General features: G+C 44.7%; 3 protein-coding genes across 5 annotated transcripts in view; 1 reads left to right on the top strand and 2 right to left on the bottom strand.

The window, feature by feature from the left end:
* Positions 1 to 215: 215 nt before the first annotated feature.
* LOC117071018 (atherin-like) lies at positions 216 to 1,703 on the bottom strand. Its single transcript, XM_033190829.1, has 2 exons — positions 1,402 to 1,703; positions 216 to 656 (listed from the first exon to the last, which is right to left on the bottom strand). The coding sequence occupies exons 1-2, from the start codon at positions 1,701 to 1,703 to the stop codon at positions 422 to 424; spliced, it is 537 nt and encodes a 178-aa protein (XP_033046720.1). The 3' UTR covers positions 216 to 421.
* Positions 1,130 to 24,257, top strand: part of CUNH14orf39 (chromosome unknown C14orf39 homolog) — an 89,625-nt gene continuing 66,497 nt past the window's right edge. For 2 of the 3 annotated variants that reach the window (XM_033187840.1, XM_033187836.1), the window contains exons 1-2: positions 1,130 to 1,312; positions 17,227 to 17,361. Coding sequence is in view for 1 of the 3 variants with exons in the window: in XM_033187836.1 (XP_033043727.1) it covers positions 17,234 to 17,361 (128 nt within the window). In the remaining 2 variants the exon portion in view is untranslated. The remainder of the gene's footprint in view (positions 1,313 to 17,226; positions 17,362 to 24,257) is intronic. The other variant, XM_033187839.1, reaches the window with a different exon arrangement.
* Positions 3,851 to 7,532, bottom strand: SIX6 (SIX homeobox 6). Its single transcript, XM_033187842.1, has 2 exons — positions 6,716 to 7,532; positions 3,851 to 5,609 (listed from the first exon to the last, which is right to left on the bottom strand). Exons 1-2 carry the CDS (start codon positions 7,285 to 7,287, stop codon positions 5,441 to 5,443), a joined length of 741 nt encoding a protein of 246 aa, XP_033043733.1. The 5' UTR covers positions 7,288 to 7,532; the 3' UTR covers positions 3,851 to 5,440.

Genomic DNA, 24,257 nt, shown 5'->3' on the forward strand with positions numbered 1-24,257 from the left:
AATCATCCCAGAGAACCCAACAAGTAGGTAATAGCCAGTAACTTACTGAGCTGGGAGGATTGCAGTGAACTCCGGGTCCAGACAATATAATTCGTCTTTTCTGTTCAAATGTTTCCCGAGCTAGCAGAGGTCCCCCACTAATGGAAGAGCAGGCAGATTTCAAGGAAGATACATGAATTCATTCAGCTTTAAAATATTTATTGAGCACCTTCTACTTAGGTTAGGTGCGGGGAATACAAAGATGGGTAAGAGTCGGTTCTTGTCCTTAAAGAGCTTACATTCTAACAAGGGCTGAAGGGGGAAGTCAGACAGACAAATAAATGAGCAAAAGTGTTACAAGTGCTAAAACAGACGTTTAGATAAGGTGCGGTGGGAACATTAAAAAAGGTAGTGGCACATTATCTGTGTGAAGCTCACTGGCTCACGGAAAACCTAGTGGAGGTGGGGTAGGCTTTGTGGATTGACAGGGTAGCAGTCGAGGTAGGGGGCGGCGTTCCAGGCAGAGCAAACCACAGGGCAAGTGGAAACAGCATGAGCGAGCAGGGAGGCGTGAAACTGCTTGTTCATCTCTGGGATCGCCTTCACACCCCTTTGTCTCCAGACAAGGAGGTGAAAACGGGAAGAAAACCAGTTCCGTCCCTCGCCGTATGGCACGTCTGGAGAAGTATGGTAATATAAATCCTAGCAAAGATAGCTGCAAGGAAGGATCTAGCCGGGGGAGATTTGTAAGAGCTTACAATGGGAAATAAGGTTTCCCATTGTAAACCTAAGACGGGGGCCCAGGTGGCCTGCCAGGGCTCCAGTGTGCTGTCGAGAACATGCGGTCCTCGAAGTGCCCTGCTCCCTCTCCTCGCCTCGACGGCTGACCCAGGCGGACCTGTGGGCGCGGAAAGCCCCCTTTAGGTCCTGCTCCCTGGTCTCGGACCTCTCCCCTCTTCCCGCCCCTCTTGGCGACTCGCTTGGCGCGGCCTAGGGCCGGTGGCGACAACTGCCCTTGCACCGGCTGGCCCAGGCCCGACACGCGCGGCAGCCTCTCGCGCAGGCCCAGACCGCGGCGCGCGCCGCATCCCCAGGCTCGAGGCTGGGCAACCGCTGCGACTTCAGGCGCCCGAGAGTGGGCGGGCGCGCGCCTCCGCAGCTGTTGGGGCGCGCGCTTGTGGGCTCATTCTCCCACCTAGGTTTAAATTGAACCCCTCTTGGTCCCCCGGTTTTGAGAGGTTTCTCTCCTCGAGCCGCTGAGTCAGGAAGCCCAACAGTAGGAGTGGCTCGAGGCCTACACGTCCGCGAGTTCGCGGGGCGCTGGATGGAAAAGGTGGGTGCGCGAAGAGGCGGGCCTCTCCTTCCTCGGGGGCCCAGATCGTGACTCCGTGGGGAGATCTGGGCCCCCGAGGAAGGACTCACCTTCCCGGGTACTGTGGGCCGAGTCTGGGCTTCTCTTTGGGAGCGGACCGTGGCTTGGAGAGCCTCCCCGAGGGGACCCACGCGCCCGCCGCTCCAGCCGCCATTTCCCAGCAGGCCTCCAGGGGGCCTCCCCGCCGCTGCCTTCCAGTCGGCGGCGCCGGGCCCGGGGGTGGCCGCGCGGCGCAGGCAGGGACACGCCTCGGCGCCCGGGCCAGCGCGCGGACAATGACCCCTTCTCTCCTCGCCGCCGCCTCCTCCCCGACACCGCCCCCTCGCAGCTCACAGGCAAACCTATTAGCCATTCAGGCCGACAAAACCCCGCGGCCCCGCGCATTGTCCCGCCGAGCGCCCGGCCGCCGTCATTAGCCCTGATTACGCAGAGCCGCCTGACAGCCCCGCAGGCCGCTCCACAGACCCCCCATTCACTGCAGCCCCCGGGCCCCGCCTCACAAAAGGAGCGGAAATCGTCCGCGCTCTCGCGTACCCACTGAATAGAGCGAAAAGCTGCTCCTCCTTTCCTCCCGCCCCATTCACATTCTCTTTGGATACAATATTTTTTTCCTTTTTGTTAAAATTAGGGAGAGGGAACGAGGTCAAGGAAGACTTTGCTTGAGCTCTTTGCCTGTCATTTGTTTAATGTAAACAAAGAGCAAGCCCTCCCCACCCCCATCCTCTTCTCCCCTCCCTCCCAGATTTTTTATAAACAAACTGGGGAAGTGAAAGGAGGGAGTGACGGGTGGAAGCGGAGTGGGTCATTAACGTGGAGGCGAGAGGAACTGCGGCATTTGGGGAGCAGCAGGGACCGTGGCTTCCTTTGGTGAAACTGGAGTGTGGTTGAAATGTTTATTAGCCGGGAAAGAGCCTGACCTGGGGCTTGGGGTAAAATCTTAACATTGGTCAAGTTCGTTGAAATATTTAATATAAAAATGCTCTTTCCAATCTGCTGGAGTAACTGCTTTTTGGGAAATTATGACAGAAGAATTGCAGGAAAAGAAAGGAAGGAAACCCATTATATAAAGATTTTGCCAAATTCAGAAACCTTCAGCCTTGCAACTACCTGGATTTTTTTTCCCCCCAAAACCCTAAAGACTAGAATGAAGCTGATACGGAAAAAGTCTTAAAAAGAAACCATTTATATGTCCTTGGGAAGATTGGAAAGATTAAAATAAAATAAATCTCTGTGAAGATCTGGACTAATTTCCAACATGTGGTCACAAAAGAATTGGTTATTCAGAGAAGCGATTAGGTGCCATCACATTTCAGATAAACATTTTTAAAAATCTTACATGTGTCACCACCTTCAGATTCTAAAGTGAAATTAGATAAATAAATCTCCAGATTGTTGAAACAGAATAGCTACTTAAAAATGTAGGCAGCTTGTTAATTTAAGTAAATGGTAGATGTAGTTTAAAGGCTTTTGTCAAAGCAGGAATTAAAAATCCTCCATCACTGTTTGGTCTTCTCTTTTTGTTCAAGCAATAAACTGTCACTTAAAAAATTATTTTGTAAAGAGAAAGCTTAGTTCTTTAGTTACCCCATTTTCTTGACACTGCAGAATGGACATTTTCTTCTGCTTTTAGGTATCATTTGAACTGGTGGGTGGAGTGGGATTTTTAGAATCTCAAATTCTTTTACATTGTTCCACTAATTAGTTCTTTCCCGTCCCTCTCAGACCTAGAAGCATAAACTTAAGAGAAAATTTGCCAACAAACTCCAAACGCTAGTTCTGGACAGCCCCATAGTTACGGTGGGTTGGGGCTGGGGAACAAGAGTGGATATCTGTGGCTACTCCTTGGCAGATTAAGGACTAGGATGAGGCAAGGGAGGTACTTAGAGTGCAAAATTTAAGGAGACACTGAATCTCAGATGCCTTGCACTTGCTGCACTTGCATAACCTTGACAGTGAGTCCCCTCCTGCCCTCACTCTAGTCCTGGCTGGCCCCTTATTGGCATTCTAGGAACTACCTGGGCCTCTAGGAAACAAAATTAAGTGTTGACCAAGCTCTACCATGGGAGCCTTTGAGGAACCACAGGAGGGCTTTTGCTTGCTTTTGGAAAGAACACCAGTTTTATCACGAAGACTTACCCACTCCTTCCATCTAAAGCTCTTGTGCAAGAGAGTTTTGATTTTCAAGAATTCTCTGGATAAGGGCCACCATACACAATGACAACATTTATAAAGTCCAAATGAGCCAAATCTATTTAAGCGATTTAGAAACCAAAAGTCAACCCTTACTCGGTCCTGGGCTTCCATTGTCTATCTTGCCGTTTGGCTGCTTTTTGTCTTCCATGACTTCACTTATTTTTGTTTGGTTTGCACTTTGGCACTTCTGCCTAAAGAAGTTAGCAGGCTTCTGATCCAAAGAACATCTTCTAAGGACAGAAAGGCAAATGGAAAAGGCTGTAATTGGGGGATGGGGACAGTAAAGAGGGAAGTCAGCTCAAGTGATTTAAAGATCAATGTCAAATTTTATAATATGCAATCTGTTTCACTAGGAACAAAATTAGAGACTCTGGCTAGCATTTATTTTCTTAGTGCAAATATGGTAGATGTTTTTGTGTTGTATAGGCATGCATTTGTTCATGTGTAGGTGCACACATGCATGTGCACAAGGAAAAATTAAATGCTAAAAATATTTTATATTTTAATTGAGGCCATTACCCGGACAATGGGGCCCTTGATGACTTGTTCTATGCTTACTTCAGAGATTAGGTTATAAAATGCCAGTTATTTCTACAGCCTTGTTTTACCCTCAATATGTGACATGATTACATCCTTTCCCCCATCTCAGTATCCTTCTTGTTAAAAACCATTCATTTCATTAAAACTCAATTCTGCAGCAAGAAGTTAGTCTAATTATTTACAACCTCTCCTATCATCTTTTGTCTTGTTTTAGTAATAGGTCAATCCTAAATGCAGTATATGCTCACTGTAGCATGATCATGGGTGCCTGCTGCTATTGTATGGAAGGGGGCCTCGAAGGAGGTAGAAAGCCTTTCTTGTTGCAGAGTCTGAGTCAGGATAGTTTTGCATTCTTAGAAAATAGGACTCACTTATTGAGTCCCAGAGTTTGGCTTCCTAAATTGCTCCTGAAAGCTGTTGACACTTCATATAAACGAGTGTCAAGTGGACATGCCATAATTACCTGTGCTGGGGATGCGGGGACTTGCCTTAGAGAGGACGCTCACATGTTGCCAATTTTTAGCCTTAAGTATATCATGTGTATGCATACATACATATGTGTTTGTATAGGTGCATACATATATACACATACATGTAATTTGACGTGCAAGGTGGTTATGGACCTACCATAGGTTGTTTGAAACATACACCAGGAAGCACCAAAGAAGGCAAAAGATATATAGATAAGACCTTCCAGAGACCATTTGCTCAAGGGTCCCTGCATGCCTGGTGAAGGGAATGATCTTTATAATAATAATAATAATAATAATAATAATAAAAGGAATCTGAGAGCAGCTCCCTTAATTAAGAAGGTTGCCCACTAGGTTGTTTTATTGTTTGGCTTCTCCACACAGAACCCATCAGCACCAGCCTGCATGTTTAGAAACAGCAAGTTCCCCAAGCTACAGAGAAACCTACCATGGCGGTCTCTTAAATAAGTAAATAAACAGCATATATATGTTTTGTTAAAAAAAAAAACTTTAAAGCAAAAGTTATACATATATAACAGCGTCCTTTCGACGTGAAATACCCATGGGAGAATCTGGGCAGGCGCTCAGCTTGCAGTTCGGTTCCGAAGGCGACTTTGCAGCAAAATCCTTAGGAAAAAGCAAAGCGAGAAGAACGTGGTGCTGGGTCAGGCCTCACCGCGGGTTCCTGTGGTCGCGGCCAAAGGGCGCCAGTGGAGCCAGGCCGGCCGCGGTGTGGGGCGGGAAACGGCAACCCGAGCGCGCGGGTCTCTGGTCACCTGGCTTCTCTGGCGCTGGATTTGCAGGTCTCTCATCTTCTTTCCCTCTTTCATTTTGTTTTTCTCGTTTTTACACTGGAATCTGCTTCTTAGCATCCTGGATGGGCAACTCAGATGTCGCACTCGCTGTCGCTGGACGTGATGGAGATGGCTGAAGTGGCCGCCTTGCTGGATAGACTGGCGGCCGGGCTGGCGGCGACGCCAAGCACCTCTGGCGTGCCGTCGCCCTCCGCCCGTAGTGCCCGCCCGGAACCCTGTGACAGGACCTGCTGCTGGAGTCTACGGGGAAGAAAGGGAACACGGGTCACAGCTCGTAACACAGCCGCCCGTCGCCCGCCCCCACCACCTCCTTCGTCCCTCCAGCCCGGCGGCCAGAGGCTCTTCCGTAGACCCGAGCAGTGAAGGCGAGGATTTCCCGTCAAGGCGACAGAGGTCGGGCAGGAGTCCGCGGCCGCCCCTCCGCGGGCCCCTACTGTTGTGCCCCACCATCATTCGCGCCCTTTCTCAGCGCCCCAGCTCCCAGGTCTTTGGTATACTGGGCTTGCAGGGTCCTCCCCGTTTGTTGTCCACCTTTGGGAGATAAACAGGACTGTCAGGAAATAAACGAAGCGTGGGTGACAAGGACAAATCGGTCCCGGGGACATGGGATTCCATTTCTAGTGGTGCGTCTGCCTGGGGCGTACGCCTGAGTCAGTGCTCCCGCGATCGCGTTGGATCGGGTCGGCCCGACCTAAAGGCAAAAAGGATTGTAAGAAGCATTTGGGCCTGGGGGATGAGGCTGGGCTCTTCCGCAAAATGTTTGGCTCATCGAGATCCACACTCCGGGAAATGAAAAGCCTCGGCCCACCGACTAGTTTGCTGTTTTGAGACAAGGGTGGCAGGCAGCGCATGGGAAGAGGAAAACTCGACTTCCCATTTCTCAAAAGTCCGTTGAAAACTGTTTTCAAAGCATTACGGAGGGATACACCTGGGCTTTGAAAATGATAATTAACATGAAACCGACACACTGCTAATAAGCCAGGCTTCCATTAATAGTAGGAGCCTGTGGCCAGGCTGACAAGAATTAGCTTTGGGTCTTGGGGTCTCTACTTGGAGGATTTTAATTTTTATTTCTCTTCCCCTCTCTGTCCCAGTGAAGCCTTGGTTTGGTGACCGGGACGAGCTGCTGCAGCTGCCCGGAGGCGTGGAGAACCAGTGGGTGGGGAAGCAGACCTGGGAAGGGAACTCCAGGAACCCAGAACGCAAGTAGTCTCTTAACCCGAGACCGACCGCGCTCCCAACTCCTGCTGAATTGGAGTCGCCAGGGACTGGGTAAGGGCGCCAGAGGTGCCTCCACCCGCCTCCTCCCTGGTGCGCGCAAATCGCGGAGGCCTCTAGGTACTGACCTGTTCTTGGCTGCAGCCGCTCGGTCCCTTTGTCGGCGGTTTTTGAACCAGTTGCCCACCTGCGTGGGAGTCAGTCCGGTTGCCTGGGCGAGCTCACGCTTTTTGCTGGGGTTAGGGTATGGATCCTGCAGGTACCACTCGCGTAGCAGGTGCCGCGTGCGCTCCTTGAAGCAGTGTGTCTTCTGTTCGCCGTCCCAAATGGTGCGCGGCAGCGGGAACTTCTTCCTTACTCGGTACTTGTCCACCGGCCCCAGGGGCCTTCCACGCAGCTTCTCAGCCTCCTGGTAGTGTGCTTCAAGCCACAGCGCCTGCAGCTTGGCGTGCGACTCCTTGGTGAACTTGTGGTTTTCCAGGATATGGTAGAGCTCTCGGTAGTTGCCACCGTGAAAGGCCACGATGGCTCGTGCGCGCAGCACCGACTCATTCTTGTTGAGGGCCTCGCAGGCCGCAGGGGCCACGGGCAGCGACCAGAGGAAGCGACCCAGGCGCTCCACATCGCCGCTCTCTTCCAGGGTCTCGCATACCCCGGCCACTTGCTGGGGGCTGAAATTCAAGATGGGCAGCTGGAACATCGAGGCAGCGCCGGCAGCGGCCAGGGCACTGAGCCCGGAGCGGGACACGCAGCAGATGCCCGCGGGCCTAGCTGAGTGCGCCAGGCTCTTGTCGATGAGGCGGATTGGGGCAGCGGGGACACACGACTGGTGGCGGCGGTGGCGCAACGGCCGGAAGCGGGCGGACCAGACTGGAGGAGGTGCTGGCTCCGCGGCTTGGGGTTCGGGCTTGGCTCGGCCCAAGCACGCGGGCAGGAGAGCTGGCTCAGCTACTGGGGTGGGCGGATTGGCGGCGCGGGCGCCATGGAGACCCCTTGTCAGTCACCGGCTGGCTCTGCCAATCAAAGCTTGGACCAGCAAGCCAGGACTGTTTCAGCACCTCCCCGTGCTCGACAGCGCCCGCCGTTAGTCCCCGGACTTTTCCTCAGTATTTTGCAGAACCTGGAGGTTGAAAAGACATGCGAGTGTCTGGGAGAAAAAGAGAGGCGAGTGCGGCAGCGTTCACTCTTCTTCCCTCCCCCACCCCACTCTACCCCTCCCTCCCCTTTCCCACCAAAGAAGCAGTGATGCTACAGGAATTCACTTTGGGGCGATGCGTTGTCTCGGTCGAGAGGTCTCCAGAGGACAAAGAGGACTGAGCCAAACTGAAATGCTCCGAGAATTCGCAAGTTTAGTTGTAACGAAACAGCAAACCTTGCGGTGGGAGCAGGAAGCGGGTGGGGGGAAGCGATCTTCTCATTTTTTCCCAAGTACCCATCTCTGCATGCCTCCCTCTTCCCCTTTCCAGTTGCCAAAGCAGCTGAGTGGGAAGCAAATCTGGAGCAGCAGGAACAGGACCAGGGATCTGTAGAAGAGGTCAGTTTGAACTCTAGCATTATTCCCTTCAAAGCCCACTAAAATTTTAAATGTGAACAAGGACATGTTCACGTCTGATAACGCAGATGCAGACCACGAAGTCGGACACTTTAAGAAAAGAAGGGTGGGCTCTAGGTACCTCCAAATAAAGAGGAGAAATAAACTTTCTCCCCCTCCCCCAGTTTAATGGGCTTGAATGTGCAGTATAGCCACATCTAGAGCCAAGAAGTCATTGGTAGGTCAGGACAGCAACTTAAAAGCTTATTTCCGATATCTTTTAAAAAATATCGACTTAACTCCTTTCCTTGCAGGCTTATTTTGCCCCTACCTTGTGTTAGAACATATACCTCTTGAGCTGGGGATAACAACTCTAACCTTGGCATTTTAGCCCAAAAGCAATTCAGTAAAAATACAATACAGAAAGGCATCCACGACAATGCGGGGGCCTAGAAAGCGCTTCTTAAGCCGCTGAGCACTGACCCCTCCTGTAGTGAGGAAGGAGCGACTTGGTGTCTCTGACTTTGGGCCAGTAGAGTGAATTGGCAACTTTTATTGATTCCCAATTGGCAGTCCACATCGTACCATTTTCTGAGGCCTGGGTCAAAGGAACCATGATCTCATCCGGGCCTGTGGTAGGGGTTTGTTTAGTCTGAAGAAAATAACTGGTAGGGGGCTGTATAACAAAAACGCCAGGAAAACCGTTTTGGGGAGGTCCATCCCTAGACAGAAATGAGATGAGAATGTTCACTGCCGAACTGGACTGGGCCCGACTGTCTTTTCTTTAGTATCAAGCACAATTTGTATGCGGCTTGTACAGATCTGGTAAATCAGAAGGCAGATAGATAGCACAGATGGTTGGAGGTGTCGGGTCAGATCACGCCACGCCTGAGTGCAGGGCAAAGCTCGTTCTGACGGAAAACCCTGATATTATTTTCACAGATCTTCACAGTTCACTCTTAAAAAATAGCAGAGGGGAAGAAAAAAGCCCTGAAACCATTTACATCATTTCTGTGAGATTGCCAACCGCCTCAACGGAGAGGCTTTCTTTTATAAGAGTTCATTTTCTTGAAATACGACAGGGCAGGGGCAAAATAAAGAGGGCGATGAAGATAATGACAAAGCATAAACCTTCTTTCCCTCGGAGCGACTTCCGAATCAGCCGGAAGGACAACTTTTAGAAAGAAACATCGCATACAAGGGCCCCGAACATGCAGGCGGAGGAGAATCCCCGGTGCAGAAAATGAGGGCCTGGGAGGGGGCCGGGCAGGGATGAAGCCGGACCCGGCAGGGCTGCGATCCCGGAGCTTCTGACCAGGGAAGGAAAGCACCCCCTTGCTCCAGTTTGCAGAGGTTTATTTTCCCTCTCGGGATGGTTCGTCTGCCGGCTATTGCTCGCGAAATTGTTTGGCGCGCACCCTTAGCATGCAGAAGAGGCGGTGGGGTCCTCGGAGACCTTACAGCCTGCGAGCCGAGCCGAGAGCCGACCTGGATCCCAGCGCCTAGCTGCTGAGGTGGGAGAGATTGTCCATGCCCCAGGAGACCACACGTCCCCCTAGCCCTTTTGCTGGACAGTTTGGAAGCGGCACATTCGGGGAGAGCTGGTTTCTTACCCTTAATCTTTGTGAGCAAGTCGACAGTCTAGGGGCCCCATCCAGGAAATGGGAATATTTATCCTATGGCCCATTTCTTGGATAATAGTTCTGCAGATAATTAGATGAGGGCGCTTTGGCTTCTGAGGCTCGCGGGCAACTGGAACTGAGAGTCTGAGTTGGCCGTACGGGAGCCGCCAGAAAGGTGCGGGCTGCGTGTGGCAGAGCCCGAGCACTGTCTGGTTGCTCGGCAGGAAGGGACTGAGAAGCGCCTGGAGGTCGGGGTCTACTATCAGGAGATCCATCTTCGCCATCGCAAGGGACTTGATTTAATTTTATTAACCCAAAGGAAATAGACTGCGCCAGGGCACCTTGGAATCACTTACTTGTTCCCCGGCTTCACAAGGCGAAGGGACGAACAGGAAGAAGTATGTGAGCCGAGCCCCCTGGGGAAGAGGGAAGCTTCACGGGATTCCTTAGAAATAACGCTGTTTTGGGGAAGGCGGTGACCTTCACCCCACCCTTAAGGTGTACTTCTCCTAGGTTTGCCAGACGAAAGCTGTATCTTCGGGCTGGCTTTTCTTAATTTTACGGAAGGGTGTAATTTTTTTTTTCTTTTACCAGTTTTGAGGTTTTGTGCCAACCCTCCAGGCAACCCCTCACTTCTTATCCCACATTTCATTTTTCGTTTGCATTTGACCAGGGAATCAAGAAAGTACAGTGGCAGCACTTGGCCTTGGGCCTGTCTGGGTGGTTTTGCAACTTTCTACCGCTGGTTTGCAGCTAGTAGATTGAGACATGAGGTCTTGGACAAACTCTCGAGTCTTGCCGGGAATCCATAGATGTCTACTCAGCTTTCTCTAGAGTTCTATTTTGTGGGGGCAAATATGGAGAAAAAAGCATGTAGAAGATGATGTCCAAGGGCAGGTTCTGTAGCTAACTGTTTCGTGCTGGATTTAGGCAATGTGCCCTAGGGAATTCTGAGGCTCATGCCAGAAATATCCGGAGTTCAGTGTGGGACTTCTGCACATATGGGCATCTCACTCCTCGCTCTGCCCCTACTGATTTTCCTCTCTAGAGTAGAGGACAGGTGGAATTCTGGTTTCACCCTGCCGACCAGTAGCTCACATTTGCCAGAGGAGAGCAGTGCTTAGAAGTCAACACTTTCTTACCTCTGGGTTCCAATCTTATCTTTTCTTTGACTTTTCCTAAGCCAAATGTTTTTTTTTTTTTAAATGATGTGGTTTTTTTTTTTTTCTCACGCAGTTTCACATAATGAGATATTTTAAGAATGCAGTAATTGAGTCCTTCTGAATTCCTTGATAAAGACATTTGTGCTGCATCTGAGAGTCACAGACTGGAAGACAATGAAGTCCCCAGTCTTTTGTGTGATTTGGACTTTGGAAGAGATCTTGGTTTCCTTTCCTGTGTCTCAAAGCCGAGTGTTGGTAGTGACAACTGGCTTTTAATTTTTATAACTCTACTTTTAAAAAAGTATAAAAATAATCTAGAAAGTTTTAAAAGGCATTTTTCAGACTTTGAAATTACAGTATTAAAATTTACACTTTCAAACACTTATTTATTTGGCATTCTGATTTTCAGGTATATCGTATGCATAAATATAGATGTGTGTTTGTTCATGTATTTGATAGTACAGACCTTCAGATTTTGGAATGAATTCAATATTCTATTTTTAAAGTACTACTAACTATCCTAATAAACTGCCAAGGTAGATTGCTGTATTTCACGCATTCCTCCCCTGCCATTGTGCACCTTGTAACAAAGAACAGAGAAGGTGCTTTAATTGTATATTTCTGAGAACAAACACCATTTGAGCAATGTTTGTAGGTTTCCTAGTGTTGTTAAATTAACTGGCAAAAAAGTATTACAATTAAAATATTGACCTCATTTTAAGAGATTAGTATATTTTGTTATTATTCTTCATCAGCTATTTTTAAATGACATTTTCAAGTGGTACAAAATTGTTTATATTGTTAATTGGAGGAAATTTGTATAAGTTTAAATGTGGGACAATGCGCTACTTCACAGTGATGATTAATTAGTGGTAATGTTTTCTTAAAAAATGTTAGGCTGCCGGTTCAACTGTGTTTTGACTTCTAGCTTGTGGTTGATTCTAGGCACTTGGATAAAAATTTGTATCTAAGTCAAAGAGCATATTACAAATTATACTTCTTGTAATATAAACTGTGGTCTTAAATTCATTTTTCTGTAGTCTACTTCTTTAGGACAAGCCTAAATGTTTACAGGGTTAACCACATTACTGCATTACTTGCTTAGAGCTACATATCAGTGGGTTCTTGCCTGAAGGATTAGTGCTAAAAAATGTAGCCAGCTTGTCATTTAAAAACACTTTTTATTGTTAGTAATGAAACATTTGTTGAATAAGTGAAAGAATGATTAGTTCATGGTTCTCTATTGGGACATTACTTTTTCCCAGCAGCAGGTTATTTTTGACAATTTTCGAATCTAAGATCGAAATATCCTTCTAAAATACACATGGAAACCTTAAAATTCAATGATGTGAAAGAATGTAAGTTTGTTTAATGTCCTCTGGGATGCACCAAATATTATTCACATTAAACTGTATGTGTCATACATTGTGTCAACCGTTTGTATTATATGCATAGTAAATCATAATTTCCTTCTAAGTACTCTAAAGTACTCAGCCTTCAACAAATACCTTAAATTCTCTGAGTTGATCCAGCTAGTTCACAAAAAGTGCTTATTAAATATTGCATTATAAAAAAATACACGCACATGACATCTTACCCTTCAAAGCAGCAATTCTCAACTGAGGGAAATTTTGTTTCCCCCTGCTTCCCCACTTCCAGGGGACATTTGTCAATATCTGGAGACAGTTTTGGTAGTCTCAATTGGCATCTAGTGGGTGCAGGCCGGAGATGCTGCTAAACATCTTACGATGAACAGAACAGTGGCCCCCCAGACCCCACAATAACAAAGTCAATAACACTGCTGTTAAGAAACCTTGACCCCAAGGATCTTGCCCCAAATAATCAACAAGGCACAGACATACAAAACCTGCTAAAGTTTGGTTTATTGTGGAGTTGAAGCATTTGCAAAGGACTCAGGGCACTTTCAATTTCATCTTGGGTCTAGGCCATACTAATAAAATCTGTTCCTAAGAGCTTACTGTAATTTTGTTTTTTCTTAAAATTTATTTTAAATGATACTTAGGATAACCAAATACTTATAAAGCTTGTAAATATCTGTGGGAACGGTGAAGTTGTTTCTATCTTGTTAGGATCTATGTTCTTTGAATAATTAGTGGGACAGAGAACAGTGGTTGAAAGTTTTTGTTAGTGTATCTCTATTTTATAAATGAATAAACTATGAGGACTACAGAGGTTAAATGATTACCTGTATTGCACAGCTAGTTAATGGCAGAGACAGGTTTAAAACATAGGCTCAAACTTCTATCCATTATATACCTTACTTTTCTTACCCAAGGAAAATAATTTAATTCCAATTGAGTTTGAGGGCAGTTCTGTATCACACACAAATAGTTATTAATGCCTGCTGTGTGTAAGGTCCAGTACCATTTCATGCTGTTATGACTTTCAGAGTTTGGTGCACCATAGTTCAAGGACCTCAGAGAGACTTCAACTTCTGGGTCTTGTCAGGTGCTATAATCCTTGCAAGCCCTAAAAACCCTTGAATCAAAAATGTGTCTCTGGGATTTTTGTTGTTTTTTGAGCAGGGGTAGAAACTGGTAGAGTGTGGTGGTACTGAAGACCCTTCCCTGAGTCAGCACACTGTGTACTGGCAGGAAAAATGGAACTGATTGCAGCCTGTAAGGAAAAGAGATTGGACTTGAGGTGTTGTAAAGCTTGGTTTAAGTAAAAAAAGTCTGAACTCTTTTGTCAAGTCTTCCAAAAGAATAACAGTGATGCTCACAAGCATTTCTGTAATTAACAAGCTGTCAACATTTCTATTACAACTACAGAAGTCTATTACAGACCACAGAATTGTGATAAATGTTTCTTTAGGTCTGAAATGTTAGCCTTCATCTTCTTTTCAGCCTAAGGGCAATTTTTGAAACCAATTTTGTTTCAATCATTTTGGATCAGTTGTGTGGTAATTTTGGAAGTGCAGATGCTCTAGGCCCACCTATTGAAATAAAGATTTTTAAATGGAAACACAGAGAGGAGGCTGCTTAAGCAGTGGGGACCAGCTGCAAAGCTCTGGCAGGGAATTATATGGGCAGACAGTGGGAGTAGATTTAGAAAAAATTAAGGGACAGAGAAATGAATGCATGTTTCCTGTAACAGCAGATTTTTGTTCTCAGATCTTTCAAACTATGAAATTTTAATCTTTTTTCTGTTTTAGTGTTTTATCTGTTATTATTTTCTCTGTTATGCCTTGGTTTTGGTAAGATTATATATCTTTACAGTAATTAAAATTGGGGGCTGAACTGATTTTTTTGAATTTTAGTATTTAGTTTTTATCTTTCATTTAGTTGTTTTCTTTCTATCCCTTTCATCTCCTTTCTGTTTTTTTACCTTTTTATCCTTTTTGTTGTCTCTGAAAGATTTATTATTTCCCAATGATTGTATTTCTGCGTGTTGTAATAATTCATATTTATGTTCCCTTTTCTCTTTTGTGTTTCTTCTGACTCCATGACTCCTTCCTATTTCCCATTGCTTAGGACTTCCTCACTAGACTGAGCCTTGTTAAAACTGTGAGATAGACAAAGATGAAATACTCAATTCCTGAGGGTAGATGGGAAGACGGAGAGTGGTTTTCATAGAAGAGGGAAATAGTGTCACTATAATGGTATTTTAGGGCAGTGATGCTTCTCAAACTAAACTTTATAGAAGCAGATAAAGCAGTAGAGCAAGGACTTCCAATATTTTAGGTTTAAATCATTGCAATAACCACATGATTTTGGGCCCCCATTTCCTTATCTGATAGCATAATTCTTGTCCTATGGGATAGTTGTAGGGATTAAATGAGATTATGAATGACTGTTCCTTGCACAGTGCTTGACATATAGTAAATTCTTAACAAGTGTTAGTTCCCCTCTTGTGGGCAACTACTCACTTAATATATCAATTAGGCCATATTGTCTTAGTGATATCTCACTTTCCATCTTGTCCTGGGTCTCATAATCTTTTGATGCCCACCTTAGGTTTCTCGAAACTTTCCAAGCAGTAGGTTATTTTGAAGTAGGCCTTCCTATTCTGTGGACCACTGCTGTTGCAATAAATTAGTCTAAAGAAGTCAATAGATAGCTCACATGAAATTCCCCAAATGCCCGCTGTATTTGTTTCCTGTGGCTGCCATAAAAAATTGCCACAAACTGAGTGGCTTAAAACAGAAATTTCTTCTCTCACAGTTCTGGAGACAACAAGTTTGAATTGAGGTGTTGACAGGGCGATATCCTCTCCAGAGGCTCTGGAGGAGCCTCTTCATGCCCCTTCCAGCGTCTGGTGGCCGCTGGCATTTCTTGTTTTGTGGCTGCATCTCTCCAATCTCTGCCTCCTTCCTTGCATTACTTTTTCTCCTGTGTGTGGTTGTATAGATGTGAAAACTCTTTCTGCCCACATTTTATAAGGATTCATGTGATTGCTGTTTTTTTTTTTTTTTTTTTTTGGAGACAGGGTCTCGCTCTGTTGCCCAGGATGGAGTGCAGTGGTGTAATCATAGCTCACTGCAACCTCAAACTCCTGGCTCAAGCCATTCTCACACCTCAGCCTTCTTAGTAGCTAAGATTACAGATGCATGGCATCACATCTCGCTAATTAATACTTTTTGTGTGTGTGTAGAGACAGGGTCTCTCTATGTTGCCTAGGCTAGTCTCGGACTCCTGGCCTCAAGTGATCCTCCTTCACCTGGCCCTAGACAGTCTATTCTTATTACACACACTCACACTTACACATACACATGCACCCATACATGCACACACGCATTCCTCTCCATTCTTCCCTCTGCTGTAGTTCATTTGTTGCTATTTGTGCTCTTTTCTCATGTATTGTCCTCATCTGGAGTGCTAGGTTTTTTTCCTACTGGAAATACCTTTTTTTTGTTTGTTTTCCTTCTTATAAAAGCAATACATGGTCATTTAAATAAAAATCCAAGCACTATGGTTATATAGAGTAAAAAATGAGTTTCTTGTAGTGCTATTGTTAGAGATAACTACTATTAGTGCTAGGTGCATATCCTTATGGACATTTATCTCTATGCACAGAAACACACATTTTTTCCCCTTTGATAGAAGTACTTCATATTATCCATACTGTTTTATAGCTTTTTCCTGATAACATTTTCTGAACATTTTTCTTGACCATAAATATGTTATCATTTTGAAGGTTGCATTGTGTTCTACAGCATAAATACCACAACTTATTTAACCAGTCCCTATTGATGTTTAAGTTCCATTTTTTCACCATTGTAACAATGAAGCAATGAACATGTTTATGTATTGTCCAGTTTTTTCCTTCACATTACTGGATGTGAAATGGATGAGTCAAAAGGTATGCACATGAAAAAATTGATATATACTTCCAAATTGCCATCCAAAAAGACTTTTTACCAATTTTTACTTCTACCCACTCTGTATAAGAGTGTCATTCCCAGCCAGGCGTGATGGCTGACACCTGTAATCCCAGCACTTTGGGAGGCTGAGGTGAGTGGATCACCTGAGGTCAGGAGTTCGAGACCAGCCTGACTGACATGGTAAAACCCCATCTCTACTAAAAATACAAAATTATCCAGGTGTCGTGGCACATGCCTGTAACCCAGCTACTTGGGTGGCTGAGGCAGGAGAATCACTTGAACCCAAAAGGCAGAGTTGTAGTGAGCCGAGATCATGCCATTGCACTCCAGCCTGGGCAACAAGACCGAAACTCCGTCTCAAAAAAAAAAAAAAAAAAAAAAAAGAGTGCTATTCCCTCCGGTCATTAATCTTCTTATAAATCTCTGCCAACTTGATAGATGAAAAATGGTTTCTCATTTTTAAAATGGGCATTTCTTTGATTATTAATGAGATTATACATGTTCATATATTTATGGGTCATTTATATTTATTCTTTGGAGAATTTTCCAATTATATCCCTTGTTTGGGATGTTTGTTCTTTCAAAATCATATGTAAGATCACTTCAAATATTAAGGATATATATTTTTTCTTGTCGTGTATTGCAAATATTTTTTCACAGTTTTTCACTTGCCTTTTAACTTTATGGTATTGATTGCCCTACAGGCAATCACCTATAGTTTTTACATAGTCGAATCTATCAAATCCAGTTCTGCCTTGGGGGCCATACTTAATATTGCCAACCTTGCCAGTTATAAAAATAATCTGTATTTCCTTCTCCTACTATTCTTAGATTAAAAACATTTTAAAACTGCTTAATACTTCTGGATTTATTTTGTGGTCTCATGTAAATTTGAAATTGAACAGTGTTTTTTTCTTCTTCAAATCATTTTCTGATTCTACCACCATTATTTATTGATTGATCTATTCTTTTTCCACAGATTTGAAATGCCACCTGTATCGCATACTAAATTTATATACATAGAAATTCTTCTGGATCTTCTATTCTGTTTCATTGATATGTGTATTTATTCCTATTGTTTCACGACTGCAGTTGAAGTACATTTTAATATCTGGTAAGGCAAGTGATTCTTCAGTAATTTTTTTTTTTTTTTTTGAGATGGAGTTTTGCTCTTGTCGGGCAGGCTGGAGTACAATGGTATGATCTCAGCTCACTGCAACCTCTGCCTCTTGGGTTCAAGTGATTCTCCTGCCTCAGCTTCCCGAGTAGCTGGGATTACAGGTGCCCACCACCATGCTCAGCTATTTTTTGTATTTTTAGTAGAGATGGGGTTTCGCCATGTTGACCAGGCTGGTCTCGAACTCCTGACCTCAGGTGATCTGCCTGCCTCGGCCTCCCAAAGTGCTAGGATTACAGATGTGAGCTACTGTGCCTGGACCTTCAGTAATATTTTTAAGAAGATTCTTTGGCTGTTCTGTGAATATTTTCTTCCAGATGAACCTTAAGATCAATTTGTCAATGTTTTCTCCACTACCTCAAAGTCCAGTGGGGGTTTTCATGGAATTGTATTACATCAACAGACTAATTTGTGATAAATTACATCTTTGCAATGTTGAATGTTCCAGTTCAAATACATGAAATGACTGTCATTTATTCTAATGTTTTTTAAAATGTCCTTCAGTAAAAGTTTATAGTTTCTTCATGTAGGAAAAGCAGACATGAGATTTGAAAATGCACCATGGATTGAGGTTATTATTGTAAAGGCCTTAAGTCCTATAGCAGTCCATAGATTACAAAGACGTCATTGTATTACAGAGTAGTACAATAATTAACGTTTAGTATTGTTTAAAATAAATGAAAAAGCTTTTCCATTGAATTCCTTGAGTTGTAAATATAGATAATTGGAGGGGAAGGGGAGCAGAAAATGAGGTTAGAGTTTGAAAAATTATCTGGAGCAGGGCTGTGATAACTGGCCTTTCCTATATCTCCCTAATCCTATGAATGCACCCAGGCTGAAGCCTGAGAAATAGTCTTTAATGAAATTGAGTGATTAGCCTGGAAAGGTATAGACCTCTCAATGAGAAATGTTTGTGCTTAATTAGAGTTTGGAAATTATGTTAGCTCATTCAACAATTAGTAAGGAGCCAAAGAGTTTTATTGATATAGTAAAGAATATGTAGGATTATTTTGTGTATAGAAATATAGAAGTGCAATTAGAAACTCCAGGGAAAACAAAATCTGTATAAGAAATTATAAATGAAATATGAAAAATACTAAAACATGCTTCATTATAATAAATTCATGGAAACTAAACAAAAAATTTAATTGACTTTGATACTTAGAAATGTGGTACAAGTAAGTTTTCAAGTGGCATGTACAGTGACACAAAATTTCATTATCTCTACTTCTCTGCATTTATCAGGACACTATAGGTGTGGGCGATAGAAACCCAACTTAGACTACCGTAAGTCCAAAAGGAATTTTTTATTTTTTCTTTCTTTCTTTTTCTTTTTTTTTTTTTTTGAGATGGAGTTTCACTTTTGTTGCCCAGGCTGGAGTGCAGTGGTGTGAACTTGACACTGCAACACAACCTCTGCCTCTTAGGTTCAAGCGATTCTCCTGCCTCAGCCTCCTAAGTAGCTGGGATTACAGGAGCCCACCACCGTGCCCGGCTAATTTTTAAAAAAATATTTTTAGGCCGGGCGCGGTGGCTCAAGCCTGTAATCCCAGCACTTTGGAGGCCGAGACGGGCGGATCACGAGGTCAGGAGATCGAGACCATCCTGGCTAACACGGTGAAACCCCGTCTCTACTAAAAAATACAAAAAACTAGCCGGGCGAGGTGGCGGCCGCCTGTAGTCCCAGCTACTCGGGAGGCTGAGGCAGGAGAATGGCGTAAACCCGGGAGGTGGAGCTTGCAGTGAGCTGAGATCCGGCCACTGCACTCCAGCGTGGGCGACAGAGCGAGACTCCGTCTCAAAAATATATATATATATATATTTTTAGTAGAGATGGGGTTTCGCCGTGTTGGCTAGGCTGGTTTCGACCTCCTACCTCCAGTGATTGGCCTGCCTCGGCCTCCCAAAGTACTAGGATTACAGGTGTGAGCCACTTGTCCTGCCCAAAGAGAATTTTTTGACTTGCCGAACTGAAAGTCTAGAGGTAGCAGATTTTTCCTCATCTGTGACTGTTTTCCTTATAAGGACAGTTCTTAGACTTTATTCTCTCAGAAGTGCTTATGAATTGAATTGGGATAATAGCCATTATGACAAACTGTTGCTATAGCCTATTTGTTTTGAGTGCCAAGGTGTGTGTGTGTGTGTGTGTGTGTGTGTGTGTGTGTATGGGGAACTGGGTCTGTACTCATGGAGACTACAGTATAGTGGATGAGATAGGTATTTATACAATAATTACACAAATAATAGAGAATTAAAACTGTGCTAATTGCTATGAAGGACAAGTGCATGAACTATGAGAGTTTATAACACACATTGCTGAGACGGTTTAAAGTTGAAGAATGAGTAACAGGTTATTAAATAAAGAAGGATAGAACATTTCAGGCTGAGGAGCCAACAAGTACAATATCCCCGTGATGGAAAGAGCATGTTAAGAACTGAAAGAAGTTCATAAAGATGGATTGCAGAGGAAAGTAGAGTTAGTATAATATGAAGATGGAAAGATAGGTAGGGACAGTACCATAAAGGTCCCTGTAGGCCATGATAAGAATTTTGTCCTTGACTAGGACATGTGCTTTCCAGCTTAAGGGGGCTAACTTTCCCAACTCCAGTAACTTGAGCTGGAGGCCAAATAACTCCAGCTCCCCCCAGCACCCAGTGCTCTCATCATGTTGTTGAACAAGCAGGTGAAACCACAGCACATCACCTTGGAGAAGGACCAAGGTGAGCAGTCATTGCAGAGCTGACTCGGAGTTTGCAGATACAACCTGATCGCGCCAGTGGCAGGGGAGCCAGGTGCTCCAATGACCCACCTCAGAAATGGTGATAAATCAAATGAGAATGAAGCAGCGGTAAAGCAGCTTCACTGGGAAGAGACTAACAACTGAGAGATGCTGTGCAAAGTTCTTTAGTCTCTCAGTTCTTGGAACATAAGAAAAATTGTACAAAAAAACCACCTGTCTTCATCATGTATGACAGCGAGAGGCCAGTGCCTTGAGAAGACTTCTTTGGAGCTGTACTGAGCCACCAGCCACCCAGTCCAACCAGTAAGAATGGGCATAGGGAGAATGGTGGCAGCTAAGGGGACATAAAGGAGAAGCTGGGTGCAGAGTCTGTTATGTACTTAGAGACAGACACTGCCCTGCCACCCGCACCCCAGAACATAAGCTATTTACCCAAAGGGAAAGTGGCCAACACAAATGTGACTCTTCAGGCACTATGGGGCAACAAGGTATGATGAATCAGCTTCTGTGCCTGGCACCAACAGTATCCAGTGGGTCCTTGAGCAGATCCTGTTTCTGCAGCAGTTGCAGCAGATCCAGCTTATCCAGCAGATCTGAATTCAGGTGAACATGTGAGTCTCCTGCACTCACATGGGGGTAGGGGTGTGATACTCTATAGACCTTGGGCAGCCACATGTTCCAGCAGGTTTCTGCAGCTGTGGCTTTGCTCAGCCAGAACACTGGAAGCCAAGGTCTGTCTTCCAGTGGATGTCTTGAAACAAGCCAAGCTACCTCATGCCAACATCCCTTTCACAACTAGCTCTTTGTCCCCAGGACTGATACCCTTCATCATGAAGTGGGACACATGTGCTCCCGAATGTCATGTCTTGCCTCCTGAATACTTTGCTACCTCACACCCTGGGCTCTGTGCTCTTCCAGAGTTCTTTCTATATTCTACACTGTAGTGCTAGACCTACCCAAGAAAGGGAAAAGGAAGCCATGGAACACCTCAAGGTGGATGTCAAAGCCAAGGACAAAACCATTGTCTACAAGCACAAGGTTAATTATCATAGCAAGTTTTAAGGGACTGATAGCTCCTTATAGATACAACTCTGCTCCCACGCTGGAGAGAGAGCTTTCATGTTCTCTGTCTGTGGTCATGGCTTCACCACCAAGGATAACCCAACATGTGCTTTCATAGATATTTCCAGGTAAAGGCAAACCTTCAGCTGTTTCAAGTTCCAGGACAAAATGGGAGCAGGCAATGGCATTCCCACGCACTCTCTGTACCTGTCCCCATAGATGAATTGAGTCTCTCTTTAGGTAGCAAACTTGTTTTTGTAGCAGGGATGCCCTCCATAGGTGTACCCCAAAATCTCCCTTCGGGTACTGAGCTCAAGGACCTCATCAGTGACCTGTTTGCTTGATGACCTGCCACTCAGATCTTCTTCAGAATGTAAGGGTGGGCTCACGCAACCTGGGGTGGGACCAAACTATAATTCCCCAAGGATTGGTGGCCTCCAAGGGAGTGAAACCCATGAGCCAGGGTGAGAGACCCAGAAATTGCAGCAACTGATGGAGAACATTGACAAATCCACCACCAACCCCAATGAATGTCTCATTTACCACTGAATCTTAAGCTGCTATAAATCCCTCAAAATGCATTACCATGCCCACACTTGGGAGAGACTGTTCCAATGTAAGATCTATGGCCAAGCTTTTTCTACCAAAGGCAACTTGAAGATACATCTTGGGGTTCACCAGTCCAACACATCTATAAAGTTGTGCCTCATCAGTCAAAAGAAGTTTACCAGTGCGGTCATGTTGTATCAACATATTAACATGCTGGAGAATCTTGGTGATTTTACTGGTCTTGAGCCAATGATGGCCAGTGAGAATGGCAATGTAAGTGCCATCTGTTATGATGATGTTGTAGAAAGCTGATGTAGACAAAGTCAACTGCCAAGATGCTCCCAGTAGCTCCTTGAAGGTCCTTGCACCTCCCCCTAGAATCCACTTGGCATCACTTACTCTAACTACATGATGGCTTCCCTAGATGTGGGTTCTGCCTATTTTAGCCTGCAGTGGTAGAGCAGCTGAAAAAATGGTCCAATGGAGAGCCAAAGTCCAGATGCCATGGAAACCATGGCCTTCCAGGCACTCTACCCAGCCAATAGCCAAGTAGAAACTATCACATCAGAGTCTCCCAATGCCAGGGCAAAGCTGAGAGCTCTGACAATAGCTGCACTGAGATGGAAGGTCGGAGCAGTCTCCCATTAATATTTATACAAGCACATCCAACCTATGTCAGGGTTGAAGTTTCTAATATATTTATCAGACCCTTGGCCATGTTCTTGGGCTGACACCTTTTTAGCAGCTCAATCATGCAGATAGGCCAGGCAACACAGCTGCACGTGATGTGGGAAGAATGTCTTGTCTGCTAGTGCCTTCAGATTAATGAGCTCACACTGGAGAGAGACCTTTTGTGTGCGACATATATAGACAAACTTTCACCACCAAAGGCAACTTGAAGGTCCACTATATGATGCACAAGGTAAATAATAACTAGACATGCCATGGAAAGAAGCTGGCTATCAAGAACACCATGGATGCTGTTTTTTTCACCGTGGATGTTAGATATGAATGGAAAGAGTCTCAGAAATGTTTCCCAAGGAAATTCTGGCCTGTTTGATGAATGTGGACCCTGTCGTGTGGAACTAGTACATCAGCATGCTCAATGGTGGCCTTGCCATGAAGAACAATGAGATCTCTGTGGTCTACAGCGCCAGTGTTGACACCCTTCCAGCGTCCCTCTTTTCATTGTGAATGATGTACTATCTCTAAGATGGATCGCTCCCAATCAGGTATCAGTGCTAATGTGGAAAAAGCAGGAGCTACTAACAGTGTTCCTAAACACCAGTTTCCCTCAATTCTTGGAAGAAAACAAGACTGTGGTCAACTAAACAAAATGGGAACCTGCATAGAAGGAGGAATGCAGCTGGTGAAATCTCTAGAATCTGTGCTTTCTTTCTTTTTTTTCATTTTCTTAAGAAACATCTCCATTTCCTGTTTTCCTTTTTCTTACTGATATGCAAATGGTGTTTCCAGTTGTGTCTGCAACCTCAGGCAGTCCTATAATCACAATTGTTGCTATGCTGCTTTGCAAAAAATAAAAACAAAAAATGAAAAATAAAAAACATTTATAACAACACAAATACAGACTAGAATTTTTTTAAAAATTTTGGAAGAAGTGGGCCTTGAAAGTAGCTTTGTCACTTGTGACAAAGTACACATAGAAACTTCGCACCCCTAGAGTGACTGTTTCCAAAGTCTGTCACCTATTTTAAGGTAGAACAGTTGGAGCTTATTGAACCAAGTGGAAAACATAACTGCTTAGCCTAACTGGGGGAAGGGGTACTGTATACTTACAAGGTAACTGTATTTGGGTAAGTGGACAAGATCTGTCATATATTTAGGGACCTGTTTTATATGCCATCTAACCATGTACCTATCTTTTGTTTTGTTTGTTTTGTTTTGAGTGTACCTTAAAAAAACTCCAAAATACTAAGGTTGTAGAATTACAAAGTTTCTTCAACCCTAGAACCTTAAGTAGGATACCCTCATATGGGCTTACTTTAGTCCTTAGGGAGTCAATGTGTGTGTTGCTGCTTATTTAAGTACGGTTCATTCGAAGCCCCAAGTGTGCCAATGCCCTTCCCACACTTCCCAGATGTCTTCATCTTCCTGAAGGCTAGAAGAGGTGGGCACCTGAGTGGGGAATATTAGGTGACGTAATTCAATTTGCCAATGCCTACTCTATTGAAAATCTGGATTTTTATTCTAGACTTGAAACTCATGGAAAGGCATGTTTTCTATCACAGGTTCACGTACTAATTAAAAAAAAATTCGTTAGTGAGACTGATGCCATGTAATTATGAAGATTTTTTTTCCTAAGTATTTCATGGAGACTGCAAAGTTAGAACAGGCAAGTCCTGGCTGTGAAAGCTTTAATTTATCTACTTCATTTATTTTTTTTTTTTATTTTTGTGATAGGGTCTTACTCTGTCACCCAGGCTGGAGTGCAGTGGTGCAATCTTGGTTCACTGCAACTTC

The sequence above is a fragment of the Trachypithecus francoisi genome, unplaced genomic scaffold (genome assembly GCF_009764315.1).
Source record: "Trachypithecus francoisi isolate TF-2019V2 unplaced genomic scaffold, Tfra_2.0 Lachesis_group3, whole genome shotgun sequence".
Classification (NCBI taxonomy): Eukaryota; Metazoa; Chordata; class Mammalia; order Primates; family Cercopithecidae; genus Trachypithecus; species Trachypithecus francoisi.

Coding starts and splice junctions, on each gene's coding strand:
- LOC117071018 (XM_033190829.1), bottom strand. CDS start 1,703: ATGGCTAATAGGTTTGCCTGTGAGCTGCGAGGGGGCGGTGTCGGGGAG. Junction 657..1,401: donor GGCCCACAGTACCCGGGAAG/GTGAGTCCTTCC, acceptor ATACTTCTCCAG/ACGTGCCATACGGCGAGGGA.
- SIX6 (XM_033187842.1), bottom strand. CDS start 7,287: ATGTTCCAGCTGCCCATCTTGAATTTCAGCCCCCAGCAAGTGGCCGGG. Junction 5,610..6,715: donor GCGGCTGCAGCCAAGAACAG/GTCAGTACCTAG, acceptor TCTTCCCCGTAG/ACTCCAGCAGCAGGTCCTGT.